Consider the following 21752-nt stretch of genomic DNA (forward strand, 5'->3'; position numbering starts at 1 on the left):
TTTTCCCGTGGGAATTCCGGGATAAAAAGTAGCCTATGTTCTTTCCCAGGGCCTAGACCGTATCTATACCAAATTTCATTCAAATCCGTTCAGTAGTTTTGGTGTGAAAGCGTAACAGACAGACAGACAGACAGACACAGTTACTTTCGCATTTATAATATTAGTTAGGATCCCACTACTTTCATATTTCGATCCCTTGCTTGTTCGAGCGTGGCAACTTTGATCTCTTAACTTCAGAGTCTCCAGACGCTCAATATTCTGACCCTTTAGCATGAATTTTCATCGTGAACGTGACGTGAAATTACTCGATGAATTTTGTAGGGAAATTTTAGTTCTGCTACCGACCGCCAGGGGCGCTGTTCATATTATCATACAAAATTACTCGATGAATTCTACTTCACGTGTCACGTTCTCGATGAAAATTCATGCTAAGGGGTCTGTCCTGAGGAAACGAACAAGTCATTCAATTGTTGGGCGGAAATAAGGGCCCTGGAGTGGGGGTTCAAAGGGCATATTGTATATTTCATTTGCCAGTTTTGCCACGAGTAAGGATGCCCCCACACGATCGACTTTTAGAAGGTCAGATAATCGGCCCGATTTTTCATTAATTTGATCTAATTTCAATAATTAGTTCTAATAGTTTTATTTCGAATTTCAAAGTTTTTCTTTTGTAAAACTGTGTTTTGAAAAAATTACCTTCTTAGTCTCCGCCTTTCTGCTTAGTAGTACCTATACCACTATTGCAAAACCCTGTAGGTATATATAGCGAAATTTTGTAAATTCACAGTACTACCTTTTTTTAACACCCGTCAAAAATTGGGGTGTTTTATCGTGTCTGTGTATCTATGAGTGTGGGTATCTGTCTATTTTAAAATAGCTCCCAAACAGCTGAACCAATTTACATTTTTTGAGTCCTATCTTTCTGAGTGCCTCGAGTGTTCTTAGCCATGTCACATAATGTAAATGGGTCCAGTAGTTCAATAGCTATGCTACTTTTATTTGGTTAGGTCATTGACTTATATATTTTAAACGTTAGGACAGGCCCAACCGCTCTAGAAAATGACACCCTCGCGTTGGCCCTAAAACCTCATAAATCTGTCATAATTTGTATGAATTTAGGGCCAGCGCGCGGGTGCCATTTTCTTTTGACAAAACATTCTGACGGGCGTATCCTCCTTTTGAAATCATTGGGTTAGGTTCGTTTTTTGAAACATCATCATTTACTGGCAGGAGGTAAAAATACCACACCTGCAAAAGTTCCACAGTAGGTACGGAAATCCTACATACATTATTAATGATTTAAATCGATAAAAAAATGTGTGGGAATGACTGCACGACAGAATTAATTGCATAATAAGAGTAATAAGCCAGTTACTTAAAGCGAAACAATTTGTTGGTGCAATTTTACAGTTATGTACTCCCTAGGGCATCAATCATGCAATGGCATACTTACCTAGTACCTCTACCTACCTACCTGCGTCAGTGAATCTGAATACCAACGTTAAAAACTCCCGATATTCAACAACATAACTTTCGAAAGACCAAGCCGATTTTTATAAAATATGGCTAAGAACGCTCAGGGTATTCTATTAGATAGATAGATAGATAAGTTATTTATTTACTTAACACAACACATACACAGGTTACACAGCAAGATTTCTAACATATTTTTTTTAGATTACATAAAACACAAAACATTATTATAAGACATGCAGATAGAAAAGCAACATGTGTATTTATCATGTTAGCAAAAGGGTTCTGACTCAGCATAATACTATGATACTATATAATACTATTCTATTCTCTGTGGGGATGTAGGTACCTGCACCTGGCTCTCTCGAGTGGAACCTTCGTGAATATCCCCTAGGTCTTAACTGCCTTCCTAAGCTTGGACCATTTCCCACCACGCTGGTCCACTGCGGGTTGGTGGGTTCACATACCTAGATGTGCTAGATCTAGATATGCAGGTTTCCTTACGATGTTTTCCTTCACCGTAAGACCTATAAACCGAAAAAAACTAAACGTAATTCAGAAAGTCTAGACGTAAAACAGGTCTAAAATATCACACCCTCTCGTTTCATAACTTAACTGTACTGTACTTATGTGTACAGGTTAGCAAAAAGGGTATACAGGGTTATTGGTAAGTAGACCGGATCCTTTCAGGAGGTGATAGAGGAAGGCATTTCCAGTCGATTGAACCCTATAATGCATTATCCGAAATTTAACCATTTCCAAGATATTTAATAGTCTACTTACCAATAACCTTGTATAATATGCTGCACACGTAGGTTTCGGCTTAGTATACTTAGCCTTTTTGCCATTGCCACACCCTGTATAAATTTTAAGCTTCATTTGTTTCATTTCAATGAACATTTTCATCACATTTTAATTATTAACCTACAAACATTATTTTAGTTGTGAGTTCAAATGCTATTCCAAAATATCCCATTTGTTTAATGAAATAAGTCCCAAAATCAACCAGTCTCATGTTCATTGTACTGCGAATAATAAACTGAAGGAACAAGTCGTAAAAATATTCTTTAGTGTACAAAGTAGGTACTTACACATTATTTTCTCTGTGGTTCAGTATATACATAATTACCTATATAATTTTTTTTTTTATAAACACTCACACCATTTACTCCCTTGCGGGGTAGGCAGAGGTGCATTGCTGCACCCACTTTTCGCCAGTGTTTATGTTAGTCCCAATGTAATAGGGGGCGGGCCTATTGAACCTTTGTGCATATCCCCAAAGTCTAAACTGCCTTCCTAAGCTTGGACCATTTCCCACCACGCTGGTCCACTGCGGGTTGGTGGGTTCACATATCTAGATGTGCTAAATCTAGATATGCTGGTTTCCTCACGATGTTTTCCTTCACCGTAAGAGCGATGGTATACATTGTACTTAAGTTAAAAGAACTCATTGGTACATGTCAGCGCCGGAATTCGAACCCGCATCTCTGGCGTGAGAAGCGGGCGCTTACCCGACTGAGCTACCATCGCTCCTATATTGATATAGATTTGATGGGTTTATTGAAACCACAAGAGCGAATTTTCACTACTGGCAAACTTAAAATCTTATAGAATGAAGAAATATTACACATTTACGTGAGCTGTCACCGGAACAGATTTAAGTTTGTGGCACTGTACCTGCACCTAATTAAATCCAGATAATCCTGTCAGAGCGGAGCGTGGCACTTCATAAGCCGCCATATTTGGCCGTGATCCAGTAGCCGCCAATAGCCTCTGTAAAACGGCGTGTAAATTATTTATGACTTTATGACGCCATTTTGAGAATTCCCGCGCCGAGTATTGGGATACAAGCTTACCTGCCGCTGAAACCATATTGGAATGTTTTGGCATTTGGTGTTTGTAAATTGAGAACTAAATCCAACTTATTTGCTTACTCATAGTTATTTTCCTACCTTCACCCATAGAAGGTTTTTAGCAGTTCATTCATTGCACAGAGTAAAAAAGTTTTATTATAAAACTAGCTGTTCCCGCGAGCTTCGCTTCGCCTTAAAAAGTTTTCCCGTGGGAAATCCGGGATAAAAAAGTAGCCTGTGTTCTTTCTCAGGGTCTAGACCAAACATATACTAAATTTCATTCAAATCCGTTCAGTACTTTTGGCGTGAAAGAGTAACAAACAGACAGACAGACAGACATGCACAGTTACTTTCTCATTTATGTATAATAGGTATTATTTAGGATATCACTCTGTAGGTGGGTAGGTAGGTACTTACTTAAAAATATTATTTAAGTATGCCACCAGAATTAATAGAATAAGATGCTTATTCGCAACAGTTAAATAAACGTTGGCGGGAAATAGTTATGTTTCCAAGATGGCGGACGGCCAAATTGAATAAACGAGCAGTTTTTCGATTAAATTAGTGGACGGCGTTTGAAATAGTTTATTTACACGGAAGAGAAATGTGTAGCGATATTTATTTTGTTATTGTTTCTGGAAGATTCTTAAAATAATTACTTATTGGTAGTTATTTGAAGGCGAAGGATAAAAGAATTTGTTTATCTTCTTTTCGTTTGAACTTGACATTGGTTTATATTTGAATCTTTTGTGAGTGGATTCTTTGTAGATTCTTCACAGCATTTATCCACTTTTTATGTCCACTCATTTTATATATTTCATACAGTTTACGACTAGGTATATGTATATTTATCTAGGTACTTACGTTCATCACTATAATGGAATTATTTATGGAATTTGTAGAATGCTAGAAAAAGTAAGTATTAACATAAATTCGTAATTTTGTTTCAGATCTGGATCCAGTTTTAAACCTCTACTCTACTCTAGTCATCAAACCTAGTACTTACCTTTTAAACAAAGCTAGTTAATTAAAAAATAACTACCTAATACAAAAATAACGCAACCAGTCAATTCCGCGCGGAAAATAACAGTGTTGCCAACGTAGAAAAACAAACAGTTCAGAAATGTCAAGCTAGTTAGTTTTTGCAATAAAACAAATACGCATCGGTAAACAAGATGGCGACGCCTCCTGACTCCCCTGTAGAGGAGCATGCCTACGAGCTGGAGCCCACCAGGACTCCCAAACCCATCCCGGTGGCCCTGGAGGAGCTCTGCAGACAGACCAAGTTCTCCAAACAAGAGATCCGGGTGATGTACCGGGGATTCAAAACGGTGAGTTTTTGTGATTATTCTGAGGATACTATTGGTTAAGTTTTTCATCACATACACATTCACAAATCTGTAATGTTATAGGTTCTCTGAAAAATTTAATAAGGCACTTATGCAAACTACCGACATTCAACACTAAAAGTAGCATAACTTTAGAACGGCTAAGCCGATTTTGATAAAATATGTCTAAGTACGCTTGGATTATCAACACGCACCAAAAAAAAAACAAATAAAAAATCAGTTCAGCCGTTAGGGAGCTCCGCTCCTAATCACAGATAGAAACACAGACACGTGAAACATATAACATCCCTCTTTTTGTCAATGAAAAAAATGACGTTTCCTATGCTACATTATTTGTCGGCTGCTGTGGCTCCCCCTACCTCATTCATAGCTATTGGTATACAGATTAAAGCTGCATTGAAAGAAATTCCAAAGGCCTTTGATTCCAACAACTTTTACATTTATTTCAGCTTAATGACGGTGCGGCGTTTTTCCTTTAGTCTCAGAAGGTTTTACAGGGGGACGGATATAAAAACCATATCATAATAATTATGTAGGAAGGTAAGTACACAGAAATAGGCTTGGACAAACCCTTGTATGAGGAGCGGTGGTAGCTCAGTCGGGTAAGCGCCCGCTTCTCACCCAAGAGATGCGGGTTCGAAACCCGGCGCTGACATGTACCAATGAGTTCTTTTAACTTAAGTACAATATATACCATCGCTCTTACGGTGAAGGAAAACATCGTGAGGAAACCTGCATATCTAGATTTAGCACATCTAGATATGTGTACCCACCAACCCGCAGTCTACCAGCGTGGTGGGAAATGGTCCAAGATAAGGAAGGCAGTTTAGACCTTGGGGATATGCACAAAGGTTCCACTCGAGAGAGCCAGGTGCAGGTACTTACACCCCCACAGAGAATAGAATAGAATAGAACCCTTGTATGTTCAAATTCGTCAAGAACAGTAGGTAATTACTTCAGTATAAATAAAATAACCTAACCAACGTTAAAAACCCCTGAAATTCAAGACTAAAAGTCGTGTAACTTTTGAACGGCTAAGCCGATTTTAATAAAACATGGCTAAGAACACTTGGGGTAACATTACCTATGACTATGACCCCAAAAAACGAATACAAAATCAGCTCAGCCGTTTGGGAGTTACACTACCACTACACAGTTAAACTTAAAACACCCATAATATTTTTCGTCGAAGGGATAAAAAAACATAAATTCGACCCATCCATTGAGGCCATTTCATTCGAAATGCAGACTGACATCGAACGATGTTGTCGGAACATAATCGAGTAACTCGATTGCCTGAATCGACGCTTTCCAATCGTGACATTCTGCTGAAAAGCACATCACTACGTCCATTCACTTATTGTCTCCTCATTTCAAGCTTTCAACTCGGCTTGACGCTGTTACTGCAGAACAATAGAGGCTATTTTTGAACGCTCGTATAGACAGACAAAGGGCCATGAAGCTCTGAATGAGTGGTGCTGAGGAAAGCGGAAATTTTCATTTGCTGGCATCATCGACTGTCATTCCATCGACGCTGTGTTACAGAGAAATAAAAGTGAAGCTTAATTACCTATTACAGCTAGTTTACTAAGGGCAGATTTTTCAATAGTCAGATAAAAGTTATCTGTAGAATAATTCTGAAGCTGTCGCATCTGAATGTTTATATTTATTAGACAGTGACAGCAACAATTTTATTCCTCAGATAACATTTATGTGACTATTGAAAAATCTGCCCTAAATTAAATCGAAATTACTACTAAACAGTAAAGCCTTAATGCCACCGTCTGCTATATTGAAGTGTATTTTAGGAGCGCAAGAGAATATAATATACATCTGCTCAAGGGCCAGCTGAAAATCAGCGCTGTGGCCTTACTGTCCACAGCCCATGCTGAGCTGGTGCCGTTTCGACTCTCCGGACAGCAACCCGTTGTGTTATTGTTTTGAATTTTGCCTGTATTTTTGTTTTTGTCTCATGTTCAATATTTTTTTGCCTTGTTATTTTGTATATGTATTTCTTTTCTTTAATTCGGTATTTTTCTTTTTGTTGTTGTAGCTGTCTATGTGTCGAATAAATGTTTCTTTATCTTTATCTCACGCCTGTCTCCCAGAGGGGTAGGCAGAGACTATGGATCTCCACGTGCCACGTTAGAATATTACCAACTAAAAACGTAAGTAAACGTATATTGTTAATCTAAGTACTTACCAAGGAAACTACAGTGCTCCAAAATTGATAATGCGCATAGAAATCTTTGACAGATCGGTGGTTTTCGATTATGTGACACATGATATTGACTCCTATTTCTTTCGAACAAGGTGCAAAATGCAAGGGTTATTTTAAGGCTCTTACGATTTAATGATTCGGGTGTGAAGATCTGCATGTGCATTATTAATTTTGGACAAGTGTACCGTATTCATTCACGTCTATCTCAGTTTTGACAACACATCATATCACATCATTTCGGTCTGCCGCAAATACTGGGCCTCAAGTCTGCTAATGAATGTCGGCTCAATGCTGTGTCGTCTGAATGGTTTTCCGACTTTAGGTATCTGTTTTCTCTTGGTTAGTGAGTCCCAGTAGTGAAATATGAAACACTTAACACTTGTTACTGTTTAATAAAGTTAGTTCTTTAAAAAAGATGCAATAAATGTTTCCTAAAACGCAGATAATGAATACCTACAGTGCGAAACCCATGCTGCCGACACACAACTGTGCCGCCATTCTTTAGCAGACTTGGGGCCCTGTTGATGTTGATTTGCTAATCTAGTTTCTGGAACCAACTCCCAGCTAGTGATGTAAATGTAAACATAAGCGTAGACTACAGGGGTGTCCAATTTATTCTATTACTAGCTAGTCCCGCGAGCTTCGCTTCGCCTTAGAAAGTTTTCCCGTGGGAATTCCGGGATAAAAAGTAGCCTATGTTCTTTCTCAGGGTCTAGAACTCTAGACTATATGTATACCAAATTGCATTCAAATCCGTATATTATTATTATTATATTATTATTATGTTGTGTCATTACCATCACGGGACCATGGGGTCCCGGGCATTTGGAAGGCGTGCATGGGGCCGAAGCCAACATGTAGAGGCCCGTTTGACAACATTAATCTATATGAAATGTGACACCAACCGACGATTTTCCCTGTGCAGACTATAGAAGTAAACCCAAGGAAAATCCCCGGTTAGTGCAGGACTATTGTAGGATATGGAGAAAACTAATACAGGGCTATGGAGTGGGGTGCTAAATGGACTGGGTAACTGGGACTATGGAAGGACTATGGCCCCTGCCTGACCTATGTTTCACACACGGATAAAAAGGCAGGGGGTGACTCGCACACACATTAAATGGGCCCCTCAAAATAGTCGCTAGCACATTACAGTGACGTAGCAACAAGGGGGCAATTATTATTATTATTATTATTATTATATTAATTAGGTATGCACTTTAATAGACGTCGAAAATGAACGTTATTGACCAGGCACATAGGACTCTTGCTATATTTTACAAAGTTTAGTGCCTGTTTCACAATGTCTGCATAAGGACTACCTGTGGGATAAAAGACATGCTGCCACTGTAATTATGTTTTAGACACTGACAGCATGTCTTTTATCCTACAGGGAGCCATTATCCAGACATTTTGAAACTGGCCCTTAGACTAACAGATCCAAGAACTAAGAACCCATGTAGACAAGACGTGTATTTATGTGTTCACGCCGCCGCCGCCGCCGCCGCCGCCGCCGCCGCCGCCCCGCAGACAGAAATATTGCCCTTGCTAATATTCCACGAAGCACCATTTCATTGTGCATCAGTATTGATGGACTTGTTTGCTCTTCACTGTATTATTTTGGTAACACCACGTCGAGAATAGCAAGCGATAAAATAGGACTTTGTTTTAAAGTAGCTTATTTCTTTATGATCGCATAATATTCTTTACGTAAACTTTTGAGTAACACTATTATATATTGTTAATATTATTACGCTCCATGTTCATCTTGTGAAAGAAAAAAAATTTGAAAACCGGTAAAGTTATCCTTTAAACTTGACAGATTAGCAATAAGTACCTATACATCAGTAAGTTTTGTATATTGCTAGTCTAAGCTCCAATTTCTCCATAGTTGGTTAGATCGTAACTAGGGAAAGGTTGATCCATCATACGTCATCTCCATATTAAATTCTTGACAGATGTGTCATAAGTCAAGCAATAATCCCTGGTTATGCTCTAACCCACTATGGAGAAATTAGCACTAAGGCATCAGAAAGCTTGACGCTTGATCGTGATTGGGTAGGTACCCTAAAGTAGAGTCCACGCAACCACTGAAGTGTGATAGCCGCGGCGCTGTACCCAATGTAGTATTGACTTCACTCATCATCATCAGCACTAGGGCATGCAATACCGGTAATATTTTCAATACCGGTATTGAGTTCCGGTATTAGAACTCAATACTGGGATCCCGGTATTAATACCGGTATTAGACTTCCTTGTTGTAAATGGCATATATTTTGTTTAAAGGTCGTATAGAGCAAAATACAACAAGAAAAAGCAATCAAATTCTGTATTATGTAATATTTTTTACGAGAAATGAGTATTAGAGTTAAAATTTTAGAACGCATGGACAAAAAGTAGGTTTCCAAAGGCCAAAAACCGCATGTAACGGCTGAAAACAAGTGCACTTTCATAGTATATAGGAGCACAAGGCAAACTATATCTTAATCGCTTGATTTATAGCCTAAAAAATGTCCGATTCCGGTATTACTTCAATACCGGTATTAACTTTCAATACCGGTATTGAAAAAACGTGGATTTTGTCCGGGATCCCGGTATTACGCAATACCGGTATTGCGGTATTGCATGCCCTAATCAGCACCCGTCACGTCCCCACTGCTGGGGCACGGGTCTCCTTCCAATGAAGGAAGGTTTTAAGACTACCTAGCTGGTGGACCCCAACACAAGCAAGCTTGCAAGAATGAACTGGAGTTAAAGAGTGAAAGTATTGCGTCTTAAGGAGTCTACACACCAAACCCGCCGACACAGCCCGGCGGCTTGGTGTCGGCGACTTTGTTTCAAGAATCATGTCTGCGACTCGTACCCGCGCGTGCAAGTCGGCGGCATGGCCGGCGACTTGCGTACGCGCACGCTCAGTTGCCCGCCGACACTCCACGTTCGTACACACTGCAATCACTAACTAAAAAAGTTCTTGCCGCCGACTAACTCACCGACACAGCCCCATGACACATGTTGGCGGGTTGGCGGGTTTGGGTCGCCGACACCAAGCCGCCGGGCTGTGTCGGCGGGTCGGCGGGTTTGGTGTGTAGAGTCCTTTATATTAACAACATACGGTGGGCGAGATGGATGTGTCACATACAAAAATTAAGCAAAAAAACTATCCGCATTTTGTTTACTGTCAAACCTCCTTAGGCTGAACTTAAGGTTTGCGCCGCGGCTATCTGTGGTGGCGTGAAATCTACTTGAATACCTACTGTACACGTACCAGTAAATAAGGTCACAAATCTTCTAACCGAACAACCTAATTCTAAATAATCGTTTGGTTAAATTGCGGTGTTATTATATTGTCGAGACGTTTCTTTTGCACTGACTGCATCTAGTTCGGATATTGTAAATCTTAGGTTGCGTGCGAGTAAATTGGCAACCCCACGTAATTAATGGTTGTTCTGAGCCCCGACGTGGCGTGTTGCGTAGGTGGCGGGCAGGTGTGTTGCGTAGGATGCTATCAACCCCTTCAATGTTTCACCTAGTTTCGTTTCACCCTCCTTGTTATTGTGAAACTTTAACAAGAGAGACGTGTTATACGTTTGAGTGATTTGCGTGTCTCCGAAATGAATGGATTGATTGATTTGAATGCGTTTGACATATTTTTTGTGTGCGTGTTTATTTATTTTTGTTTTTAGTTGGTAATATTCTTCAATATTGCAGACAGCGTCATTAAGCTAGAGCCTTTTAAGTTTAGGAGTAAATTATATATAATATATAAATATATAAATATGTGGGGACATCTCACACACGGCCATCCGACCCCAAGCTAGGCAGAACCTGTGTTATGGGTGTCGGACAGCTGATATATCTTCACAAATACATAGATAGATAGATACTAAATATAAATATCAACACCCAAGACCCGAGAACAAATATCTGTGTTTAAACAAATATCTGCCCCAGCCGGGAATCGAACCCGGGACCTTCGGCTCAGTAGTCAGAGTCACTAACCACTACGCCATTCGGCCGTCAATTCAATTAATTTAGGTGCTAAAGTCACTGTAACCTATTCATTGCTAGCGAGTGTGCAAAGTAGGGGAGACCGGGGACAAAAGTAACAGCGGGTAGAAAGTAACAAAGACTCTGTGGACTTCCCCAATAGCCTTAACGTCCCAAGCGACAGCTGGTAGTTAGCATGCGATGCCCCCCGCACATGATATCATTTTCCGCGCCCGTGCCGCGGTGCAAGGTTGTTTTAGTGAGCATTTCGTGATTTTACACATCAAAAGTACGTTTTTTGGTGTTTATTCATTTAGTGTTTACGTAGAATTAAGATGCCAAGAACCATATGACTATTTGTTCATTGATTAATTATAAGATTGTCTGTAGCATGTCATAAATTATTTTCGAATAACACGTGCTGTTTTAAAGTTATGTCACCTGATATTTCAAAAATGGGGATGGGTAAAAAAGTAACAGCTTGCGGCAGGACAAAAGTAACGAATTACTTACGTAAGTTTGTCATGTCACATTATAAATTTTTATTTTTTGTTGTTTTGATTAGATTTTTGTGTCATAAAATTGTATATTATGGCACAAATAAAACAACTTCTTATCAGTTAGTCAGTTTAAATGATGGATCTCATTTACAGTTTATATTAAGAAGTTTTTTTTAGTTTTGTCAATAAATCATAAGTTTTTTTTAGTTTCGATAGTTTTTTTTAAGAAGTTTTCTTAACTAAATAATTTGATTGTTTTTTTTGTTCTTTCTTTTGAATCGTATTTATAACATTGGGCAGAATTTACGGGTTGTTACTTTCGACCCATGCCTTGTTACTTTCGTCCTGACCATGGGGTCGAAAGTAACGATTTCCCTTTTTTTTTTGAGGCTCTAGAAATGCTAAAATTCGAGATGTATTAACACTAGAGTGGGCGCGTGGGCTACAGGTGTAGACCAGGGTATGTTTTTGTTGTAAATATCTGGAACGCACGGCACTAGCGCTCTGTCCCCCCGTGTATTCCTTCCTCACGAACCCCCGCGTGACCCAGCAGCGTGCCCACTGTCCCGGCACACGGGGACCTGAGGAGCACGGTGGCTAAAGTTGCTGGGCTACGTATGTAGCCCGCGCGACCGTTCTAGGTAAGTGTTTTTTTCTGATTTTCTGTTTTATTTCTTGGATTTAATATTTTTTTATGCAAATTTACGTTAATATGAAATGTATAAGCATATTACTTGATTGTTTTTTTTACTTTGTTAGTTCTGTTTTGGACTAAAAACACTTAAAAAATCATTTGAATCATTTTAGGTAATAATGGCGGTGAACGAAGGTCAAATTCGGAAATGGCTTATGGAAGAAGAGGAAAATAGTGATTACTTGATGGATAGCGAAGAAGAAGGTCCTATGGAACCGTTAATTCTTTCCGATAATTCTCATTTATCCGAGAGTGAACAATAAGTAGAAGATTTGGACGAAGATGATGTGATGTGAAGGTACCATTATCATCATCAGTTTTGATCAGCTACAAGTCCCGGAATGGTATGAAATGGAGTAAATTTCCACCATCTGCTACTATATTGTATCCTATATTGTAAGAAACTATGATAAGTTTATAAGTTTTGTGACCTAAACTAAAAAAAATATCTTATTAGTGCGATGGTCCCAAATAATATCGATATTTAGCAGTATGTTTTTGTTTGTTAATAACTTTGTTAAAATTAGAAAATATTCATACGTTTTTTACTTTAAAGTTTAAAAATAAATATGATAGTTGAAATGTAACAAAGTGTTTTACTTTTCAATCAAATATATGTGCTTATAAGGCATTACAAATGGGCTACATATGTAGCCCGCGCGACCATCCCAGGAGTTAAATGAGCGCGCCTACTCTAGTGTTAAGTAAAGTAATAATGGATATTTGTAGACTATATACGAAAGTTTTATGTGACTATATTTATTTTCTCGTAAATGTTATTATTAACGAGAAATCAGACAGAATCTACAAACTGTTACTTTTGTCCCCGGTCTCCCCTACAAATAGTACTTGTATAGTATACCTGTTTAAAACAACAACAACAGAATCTACCGTACATAGCCCCAAACCACACGATTGCATTACAATATTACAAAATGGAGCTTAAACATCCGTTCACCGCATTTCGGACAACATGTCAGCCGCAGCTGGGAACGTAGTACTGTCAGCCAAAGAGATACGTATACACCTCAAGCAATTCATCGTCATCATCAGCCAATAATCATCCACTGCTGGACATAGGCCTCTCCCAAGGAGCGCCACAACACTCGGTCCTCGGCCTTCCTCATGTAACCACTACCGGCTACCGGCTACCCGCCTAAGGTCAGTCCAGCGGGCAGGAACTCAAGCTCAATTATCAAGCAATTAAGTATATACCCTCTGTTTTCTAAATTTTGGTCGTTGGAAACCTAAATGTTAACTAAAAATGGGACCACCTGGGAGCTCAACCAAATACATCAAAAAATATTTTTGTAAATCGGTCCATAAACGGCGGAGTAATCGGTGAGTATACATAAAAAAAAAGATCCCGAGAACTTCCTCCTTTTTTGAAGTCGGTTAACAACACTGAACATTCTAAACAGAGTTTTTTAAATTAGATTAATCATTAACTAAATAGTTTTATATTAATGAGGATTGCTTCTAGATAGGAAATCTCTTTTGCTCACTGTACGTCACTGAAGTGGAACACAAATCGATAGGCCCAAATACACTCGTTAGTGAGACTAAAATCACTCACACACACAGCCCGTAAACAATCCATGTTAGGAAATAGGGGTTCCCCTCATATCGCCTAATCTTTATTGCCCAAAATTCGTTACGCATAACTCGTAAGGTCTAAACTTTTTTGGTCGAATCATCACTTTGCCAAGTCTTACGTGGCATAAGGCTCGCTTCGCCTAAAACTCTTTTGGCACAATCTTGAAACACGTAAGTCTCGTTTGCTCAAATTGTTCGTATAGGTATAATCTTGTTTCTCCTAATATTATGTTAATAAATAATATATTAAGTATGTAAAATGTACAAATTGTGGTATTTTTCTCCTACATCCCTTATATCACGATATTGAATTATCAAAATATCGAAAGTTAATGACCATTATAATTATTACAAACGCCATTAAGCCCCATGGGATCGAAACCTAAAGATAGGTGCGACGGCGAGCAAAGCGAGGAGGAGCGTGTTAGGTGCACATGTTCGTCAAAAGCAAAGCGGAGCGGAGCGGAGCGGAGCGGAGCGGAGCGTTTTCCACATACAAGGAAACAGTACAAGGCACCAGTTGTTGCGCTAAGACGCCCCATCCAAGTTAAATCCCGAATATTATTACTTTATATATCCTACTATGGCATAGCATTATTAGACTAATCATGATTTGGCCATGTCATTATTAGGCTAAACAATATTATGCGAAATCTCATTTTACTAAACGAGATTTATGCCATACGATTTTCGGCGAAACGAGACTTTGACCAAACGTTACTATGCAATACGAGATTAGGCAAATAAATATTATGCCAAAAAAGGTAGAACCTAGGAAATAGGCATCTTCAAGACCAGAGTAATTGTGCCAGGTGCCGGCCCTTGCAAAAGCCTATGTCTCCAGCAAAAACCAAAAAGTCAGTCAACGATTGTTAATCGTGTGCCAATTTCGCCATAGTGGGTTAGAACAAAACCAGGGATTATTGCTTGACTTTTGACACATCTGTCAAGAATTTTATATGGAGATGACGTATAATTGATGAACCAATCCCTGGTTACCATCTAACCGACTATGGAGAAATTGGAGCTAAACATCCAACATAGGTCTACCCTTAAAAAAAGACATTTGTTTGGCGACGTTGCTGGTATTTAGTTCGATTTACCGCCGCGTGTCGCTGCAAACCGATTACCTGCCGCCGCCGCCGTGAATTGGGGTTAACGGGGAGCTTTTGTTTTAGAAATGTCCCATAATGTCCGAAACCAAGCACCTCTTTCTCAAAAGGAAAAATAGAATAATGTGCTACAAGTGACTCGTCAGGACTGCATGTTCTGAGGGTATGTAAGACATGAAAAAAGTTTTGAGTCGCGCTCACTCACATCGCGCGGCTTCGATAGGGAGCCCGTCGGAAAATTTTTGTCACGTCTTGACGTACGCGCCTTGCGCCCTGTGCTAGGTATGCTGAGCTTTTGTCAAAGTCAAAGTCAAAGTCAATTTTTTTTATTCATCGTACAAATATAAAATTTTCTGATGAACGTCAATTTTTACAAATTACTCTCCGTTCGGATAAGGGGGGGCTCTTTCTGTCTAAGGAGAAGAACGGAGGCAAGAAACTCCTGAGCCATCTTGTGTTATGTGTAATACACTAACCCCCTTATTCATAGAAAAGTTACAAGACGTTTTAACTAATAAACTGTTTTGTCCCTCTCTGTCAACGAACAAATTGTTCTTTGTCGGAGAGGGACAAAACAGTTTATTAGTTAAAACGTTTTGTAACTTCTCTATGAATAAGGGGGTAAGATTCAAGGTAGAAAATACAATATAATGAATTAAAGAATATTGTATCGGTAAATTTGAATCCCGAAAACTTCACGGGACAGCGTTTTATGGCTAAGCGAATAAAGGTAAAACAAACTATCAAAATACCTAATATTTAGAGCTGATTTTTCAAAGGTCAGATAAATGTTATCTGAGGAATAAACTTGTTGCTGTCACTGTCTAATACACACATTCAGTTGCGACAGCATCAGATTATTCCTCAGATAACTTTTATCTGACTTTTAAAAAATCTGCCCTTATATTTATTTAAAGAGCATTTTCTAATAGCCAGCAACCTACAGTACAGAAAAACCAGTAAGTAACTAAATAGATAGGACAATACAATATTTTTCTAGATATTTCGGTATTTTGGACATTATGACACCTGCTGGCAACCCTAAAAGCACAGCTGTTGCTATGATTGATGAGGTCAAATCCGGGCATTAATTATTGCCACTGGGCCACTGCTGTGCCGGTGGCGATTAGAAAAAGTACCAACCGTTCAATTTCGATCATACGACCGAATGGTGTAGTGGTTAGTGACCCTGACTACTATGCCGAAGGTCCCGGGTTCGATTCCCGGCCGGGGCAGATATTTGATTAAAGACAGATGTTTGTACTCCGGTCTTGGGTGTTAACTTATCTAATGCACTTAGGAATCTTAGGATTTTAGGATATACAACTAGAATCTAGATGTTTTGTTTACTCTCGTTGTTTTCCTTCACCGTAAGAGTAATTCTTTATTTCTAAAGAATTCATTGGTAGAAGCCGGATTCGAACCCACAGAACACCTCACGAATGAGGCCACGCCACCACGATTCTATAACATTTTTTTTTTACAACCTTTCTTTTCTACTTACCTTGTATATATTTTCTTACCAGATGTATTGATTAATGATTGTATTTATTTTCTTCTTTAGACGGCCGAATGGCGTAGTGGTTAGTGACCCTGACTACTGAGCCGATGGTCCCGGGTTCGATTCCCGGCTGGGGCAGATATTTGTTTAAACACAGATATTTGTTCTCGGGTCTTGGATGTGCCCGTAAAATGGCAATAGGCCCGCCCCCTATTACATTGGGACTAACATAACGCTCTGGCGAAAAGTGGGTGCAGCAATGCACCTCTGCCTACCCCGCAAGGGAGTACATTAGTACAAGGCGTGAGTGTGTGTGTGTGTTTTTTTTTTCTTACCAGTCTGTATGAAAAAATGCCAAGTACCTAGCTCTAGCTACTACTAAACAGATTTCGTATTCATATTTCATTCAAATGTTGTAAGTATTACCTATTCGTTTTTAATATCGTTCTGGCTTTCGCTACTTCCTGAAACTGAAACATTCTTGGCAGCCAACGCGGGCTTGTATTACGAGAGAATACAGTTTAATATGACACTCTTTTACAAAATAAACAACTGAAGATTGTAACAAAGGCTCTCTCTCTAATGAGCCGACCCAAGATAAATAATATACAAAAAGATGGTGTGTCACATAAAAAAATAAAGCAAAATTTACCGCATATTTTTTACTTACAAACTATTTCAAGTTCAACTTTATTTTTATTTACCAGCAGCTAAAACAAATAATGACAACCATTATACTTTCCAATGAATAAGGGCGCAAATCTTCGAACCCAAGCATAACCTGAACCCCTAACCCTTCTAGAAGTGGGGTGTTATATTTGCATTCATACTCCATCTGCATTCAAACAAAAGACAACACACCATTTTTTCTCTCTATTCCAATATGGCTACCTACGCCTGTCACAGTGACATAAGAAAGCCCGCCATCTCTATTTTTGGCGGCAAAGGTCGACGACTCCTTCAGCCTACTAACCTTTATCGGAAGACGTGCTCGGGAAGCTACATCTATCTCTGTCAGACATGTCTAGTCTGGTATGCGGCTTCTCGCTCTAATTCATTAACTGAAGACTTGCCGAGTGGTCGAGTAGGTAATAACATTATTTCGGTATGCTGCATATTCTAGTCATGTTATTTTAGAGATATACGTATTACGTTATTTCTACTGGAAGAAACAGTAGAGCTGGTTATTTTTGTTTTTTTATGTGTAGCTTCTTACTAGGAACACTCTACACTCGCGAGTGTATAGTAAATGCTAGAGCAATGATAAAGTTCTCACAAAATGGCGACTACAAGAGACCACCATTTTTTGGAACATTAAAAAAATCAAATTTTTAACAAAATATTTTCAATGACAGCGATCATACTTAATTATATACACCATAATACAGAAGTTACAATTAAATTTGCTGTCTGCCAAAAAGGAGTCCACTCAGCTATTGCAGCGCCCTTGGCCACAGCCAAGGACACCGCGCTGGTGTTTCAGTGGAGGCCTCTTTAGTAGTGACGCACAATAACATTAAATAAACAAAAAAAATCGAAAAACTAACAAACACAAGGGAAACAAAGTGATAAGTGCGCGAGCGACGACATTGAGGCGGAGCGCGTTCGCCCTGAAACCCGTTTTCAGGCAGGTTGTCTTTTTATGCGTTGTTAAAATATACTTTTAGGTAGGTAGTTAATATTGCAGAAGTCTGTTTTTAACCGACTTCAAAAAAAGGAGGAGGTTCTCAATTCGTCGGGATCTTTTTTTTTATCTTTTTTTTTATGTATGTTCACCGATTACTCAGCCGTTTATGGACCGATTTTGAAAATTCTTTTTTTGTTGTATTGCATTGAGCTCCCAGGTGGTCCTATTTTTTTTCAGAATTTTAGTTCACCCCCAAGGGTGGGTAAAGGGGTAAAAACAGGGTATGAATTTCCATTTTGGACACATATTAACCGATTCTAATGAAATTAAGAACGTAAATATAGATCTTATAACAAAAAAATATGACGGTGACCTTGAGCTGATCTGATGATGGAAACGGAAGGCAGCCAAGGGAACTCCTCAACGGTATATAGCAACTACCTCGAGTTTAGGCTTGAATGATTCGTATTGATTAGTAGGACTTTTTGGTATCATTTGCATCTTACTTTTGATTAAAAATTATTGCAAATAAACTAAAAACTATAAAATAAAATAATAATTAAAAAAAATTAAAAACCGACTTCAAAAATCCACTAAAATGTAAGAAATAATTTAAGGTTTACACAAATTATATGTGACAGTACAAATATACCTAAGCAGGAACTGTTCTTTTTAGGGTTCCGTAGCCAAAATGGCAAAAACGGAACCCTTATAGTTTCGTCATGTCCGTCTGTCCGTCTGTCCGTCTGTCACAGCCGATTTACTCGGAAACTATAAGTACTACAGTGATGAAATTTGATGGGAATATGTGTTGTATGAACCGCTACAAAAATATGACACTAAATAGTAAAAAAAAGAATTGGGGGTGGGGCCCCCCATACATGTAACTGAGGGATGAAATTTTTTTTTTCGATGTACATACCCGTGTGGGGTATCAATGGAAAGGTCTTTTAAAATGATATAAAGTTTTCTAAAAAACATTTTTCTTAAAGTGAACGGTTTTTGAGATATCAGCTCTCAAAGTCGTAAAAAGTATGTCCCCCCCCCTCTATTTTTATAACTACGGGGTATAAAATTCTAAAAAAAATAGAGGTGATGCATGCTAATTAACTCTTTCAACGATTTTTGGTTTGATCAAAGTATCTCTTATAGTTTTTGAGATAGGTTGATTTAACTGTAATTTTGGTTAAGTTATTGTGCTTACACTATATTTGCTGCTACGGAACCCTTTGTGCGCGAGCCCGACTCGCACTTGGCCGGTTTTTATTTGATGTTGGTGCGGTGACAAAGTAATCTAAAGTAGTCTAATCTAATATGGCCAGATTACTTTGTCACCGCACCAACATCAAAAAAGAACAGTTCCTGCTTAGGTATATTTGTTCTGTCGCATATAATTTGTGTAAACCTTAAATTATTTCTTACATTTTAGTGGATTTTTGAAGTCGGTTTTTAATTTTTTTTAATCGTTTAGGACTTTCACGAGTAATTTGGTGTTATGTCACTGGAGCAGTTTCATTGCTAGTCAGTGTACTTTTCTGTGCGTGGGATTACCAACTTAGGTCATAAACATGTGTAATACCTGTAGGCTGCCTAATTGGACTTAGAACCCGTACGTTACTCGAGCGATGACTGCTAACAAGATTGACACAGAATAGGCAGCACCACAGACTAATAAAGATATTTAAGTACTTATACAGGGTGTGGCAAAAATGTTTTAGTAAGTCAAAAAGGGATTTTGAAAATTTAAGTTTTACTTGCAACTTTTTGAAACTATGTTTTTGCTTTATTTACCCTTATTCATAGAAAAGTTACAGATCGTTTTAGATATTTAACTGTTTTCTCCCTTTCTGTCAAGAACCAATTTTGTTCTTTGACAGAGAGGGACAAAACAGTTCATTAGCTAAAACGTTCTGTAACTTTTTTATGAAAAAGGTGGTAAAACTGTACACCCTTCATTAATGTTTTTCCTACGACTCCCCAAAAAAATGATGCCATTAGATAGCCCCCGCTCCATCTTCGCTAACAGTCACAATTCCTCAGAACAAGAGTTTACAACACTCACCTCATTCCCTTGGTTTCTGAACGCACGGGGCAAGATGGCCGCCGCACCGGAAACGCTGACGGAGAACTCTTCCCGCGCTTTGTTTGCCATGCTGTTAGGTTGTTACACCTGCATGTAGGTTGCAGTTTGACTCAGTTTGCGTTTTTGTTGATGAGGTAATATATATGTTATGTATATAGAATAGAATAGAATAGAAACCGTTTATTATCATACATAAGTACATACACATATATATACACAGACAAAGTAGAAAAAAACAATATTTTAAAATGAAAATCTAAGAAAACACTTGTGTTTACAATATTTTGTCATTGTGATTGTATGATAAAAGGGGTAGGCTCAGCATAAGCTATGCATGTGACCAAAAGGGCACAGCACAGCGCTGGTTTTCAGCGGACCCCGAAAAAAAAATTACAGCTACATTTTTTTGAAAATTACAAAATAGTTATCAGGGAGTACTCAAACCATTCGGACGCAGTAGTAGCCAAGTATATTATACCTTTTTTGAGATAAATACATAAATGCCCAACTAATTATGTAACATTGAATCGTTCCAAACTTGATATTACTTCCATATTAACTTAAAATAATTGTGCATTTAACAATAAATATTATAAAGGCATCTCCTGATTTTCTAAAAGTATTGTATAAATTTATAGGGTTTTCCAGAATCCAGGTTAAGGTGCCATGTGAAAGATAGTGGCACAACGGTTCTACCTTTTTTGGCATAAGATTTATTTGCCTAATCTCGTATTGCATAGTAACGTTTGGTCAAAGTCTCGTTACGCCGAAAATCGTATGGCATAAATCTCGTTTAGTAAAAAGTTATTTCGCATAACATTGTTTAGCCTAATAATGGTATGGCCAAATCTTGAATAGCCTAATAATGCTATGGCATAGGTTTATTAGGTTTATACAAAGTAATAATATTCGTTTGGCTTTAACTTTGACGGAGCGAACTCCCTACATAGCGCAAACTGGTGCCTTGTATTGTTTCCGCTGTTTGGAAAACGCTCCGCTCCGCTTCGCTGCGCTCCGCTTTGGTTTTGATGAACATGTGAACCTAACACGCTCCTCCTCGCTTTGCTCGTCGTCGCACCTATTTTTTGGTTTCGATCTCATGGGGTTTGTAATAATTATATTGGTCGTTAACTTTCGATTTTTTGATCATACAATATCGTGATTTTCGGGATGTAGGAGAAAAATACCACAATTTGTACATTTACTACATACTTAATATATTATTTATTAAGATAACATTACGAGAAACAAGATTATACATAGGTATAAACGTGGGTTCCCCTCATCTCGCCTAATCTTTATTGCCCTAAACTCGTTTCGCATAACTCGTAAGGTCTAAACTTTTTTGGTAGAATCATCACTTCGCCAAGACTTATGTGGCATAAGACTCGTTTCGTCTAAAACTCTTTTGGCACAAACTTAAAACACCTAAGTCTCGTTTGGCCAAATTGTTTGTATTGGTATAATATTGTTTCTCTTATTATTATCTTAATCAATACTATATTAAGTATGTTGTAAATGTACAAATTGTGGTATTTTTCTCCTACATCCCGAAAATCACGATATTGAATGATGAAAATATCGAAAGTGAATGACCATTATAATGATTACAAACGCCATTAAACCCCATGAGATCGAAACCTAAAGATAGGTGCGACGACGAGCAAAGCGAGGAGGAGCGTGTTAGGTGCACATTATCGTCAAAAGCAAAGCGGAGCGCAGCGAAGCGGAGCGGAGCGTTTCCCATATAGCGGCC

General features: G+C 38.5%; 1 protein-coding gene across 2 annotated transcripts in view; it reads left to right on the forward strand.

The window, feature by feature from the left end:
- The window catches only part of LOC105391147 (Kv channel-interacting protein 4), a 62212-nt gene that overhangs the window by 15757 nt on the left and 24703 nt on the right, over window positions 1–21752 (forward strand). For both annotated transcript variants that reach the window (XM_048629915.1, XM_048629914.1), the window contains exon 2: window positions 4277–4657. In XM_048629915.1, coding sequence (XP_048485872.1) covers window positions 4502–4657 — 156 coding nt within the window. In that variant the 5' untranslated portion in view covers window positions 4277–4501. The remainder of the gene's footprint in view (window positions 1–4276; window positions 4658–21752) is intronic.

The sequence above is a fragment of the Plutella xylostella genome, chromosome 24 (genome assembly GCF_932276165.1).
Source record: "Plutella xylostella chromosome 24, ilPluXylo3.1, whole genome shotgun sequence".
In the NCBI taxonomy this organism is placed as follows: Eukaryota; Metazoa; Arthropoda; class Insecta; order Lepidoptera; family Plutellidae; genus Plutella; species Plutella xylostella.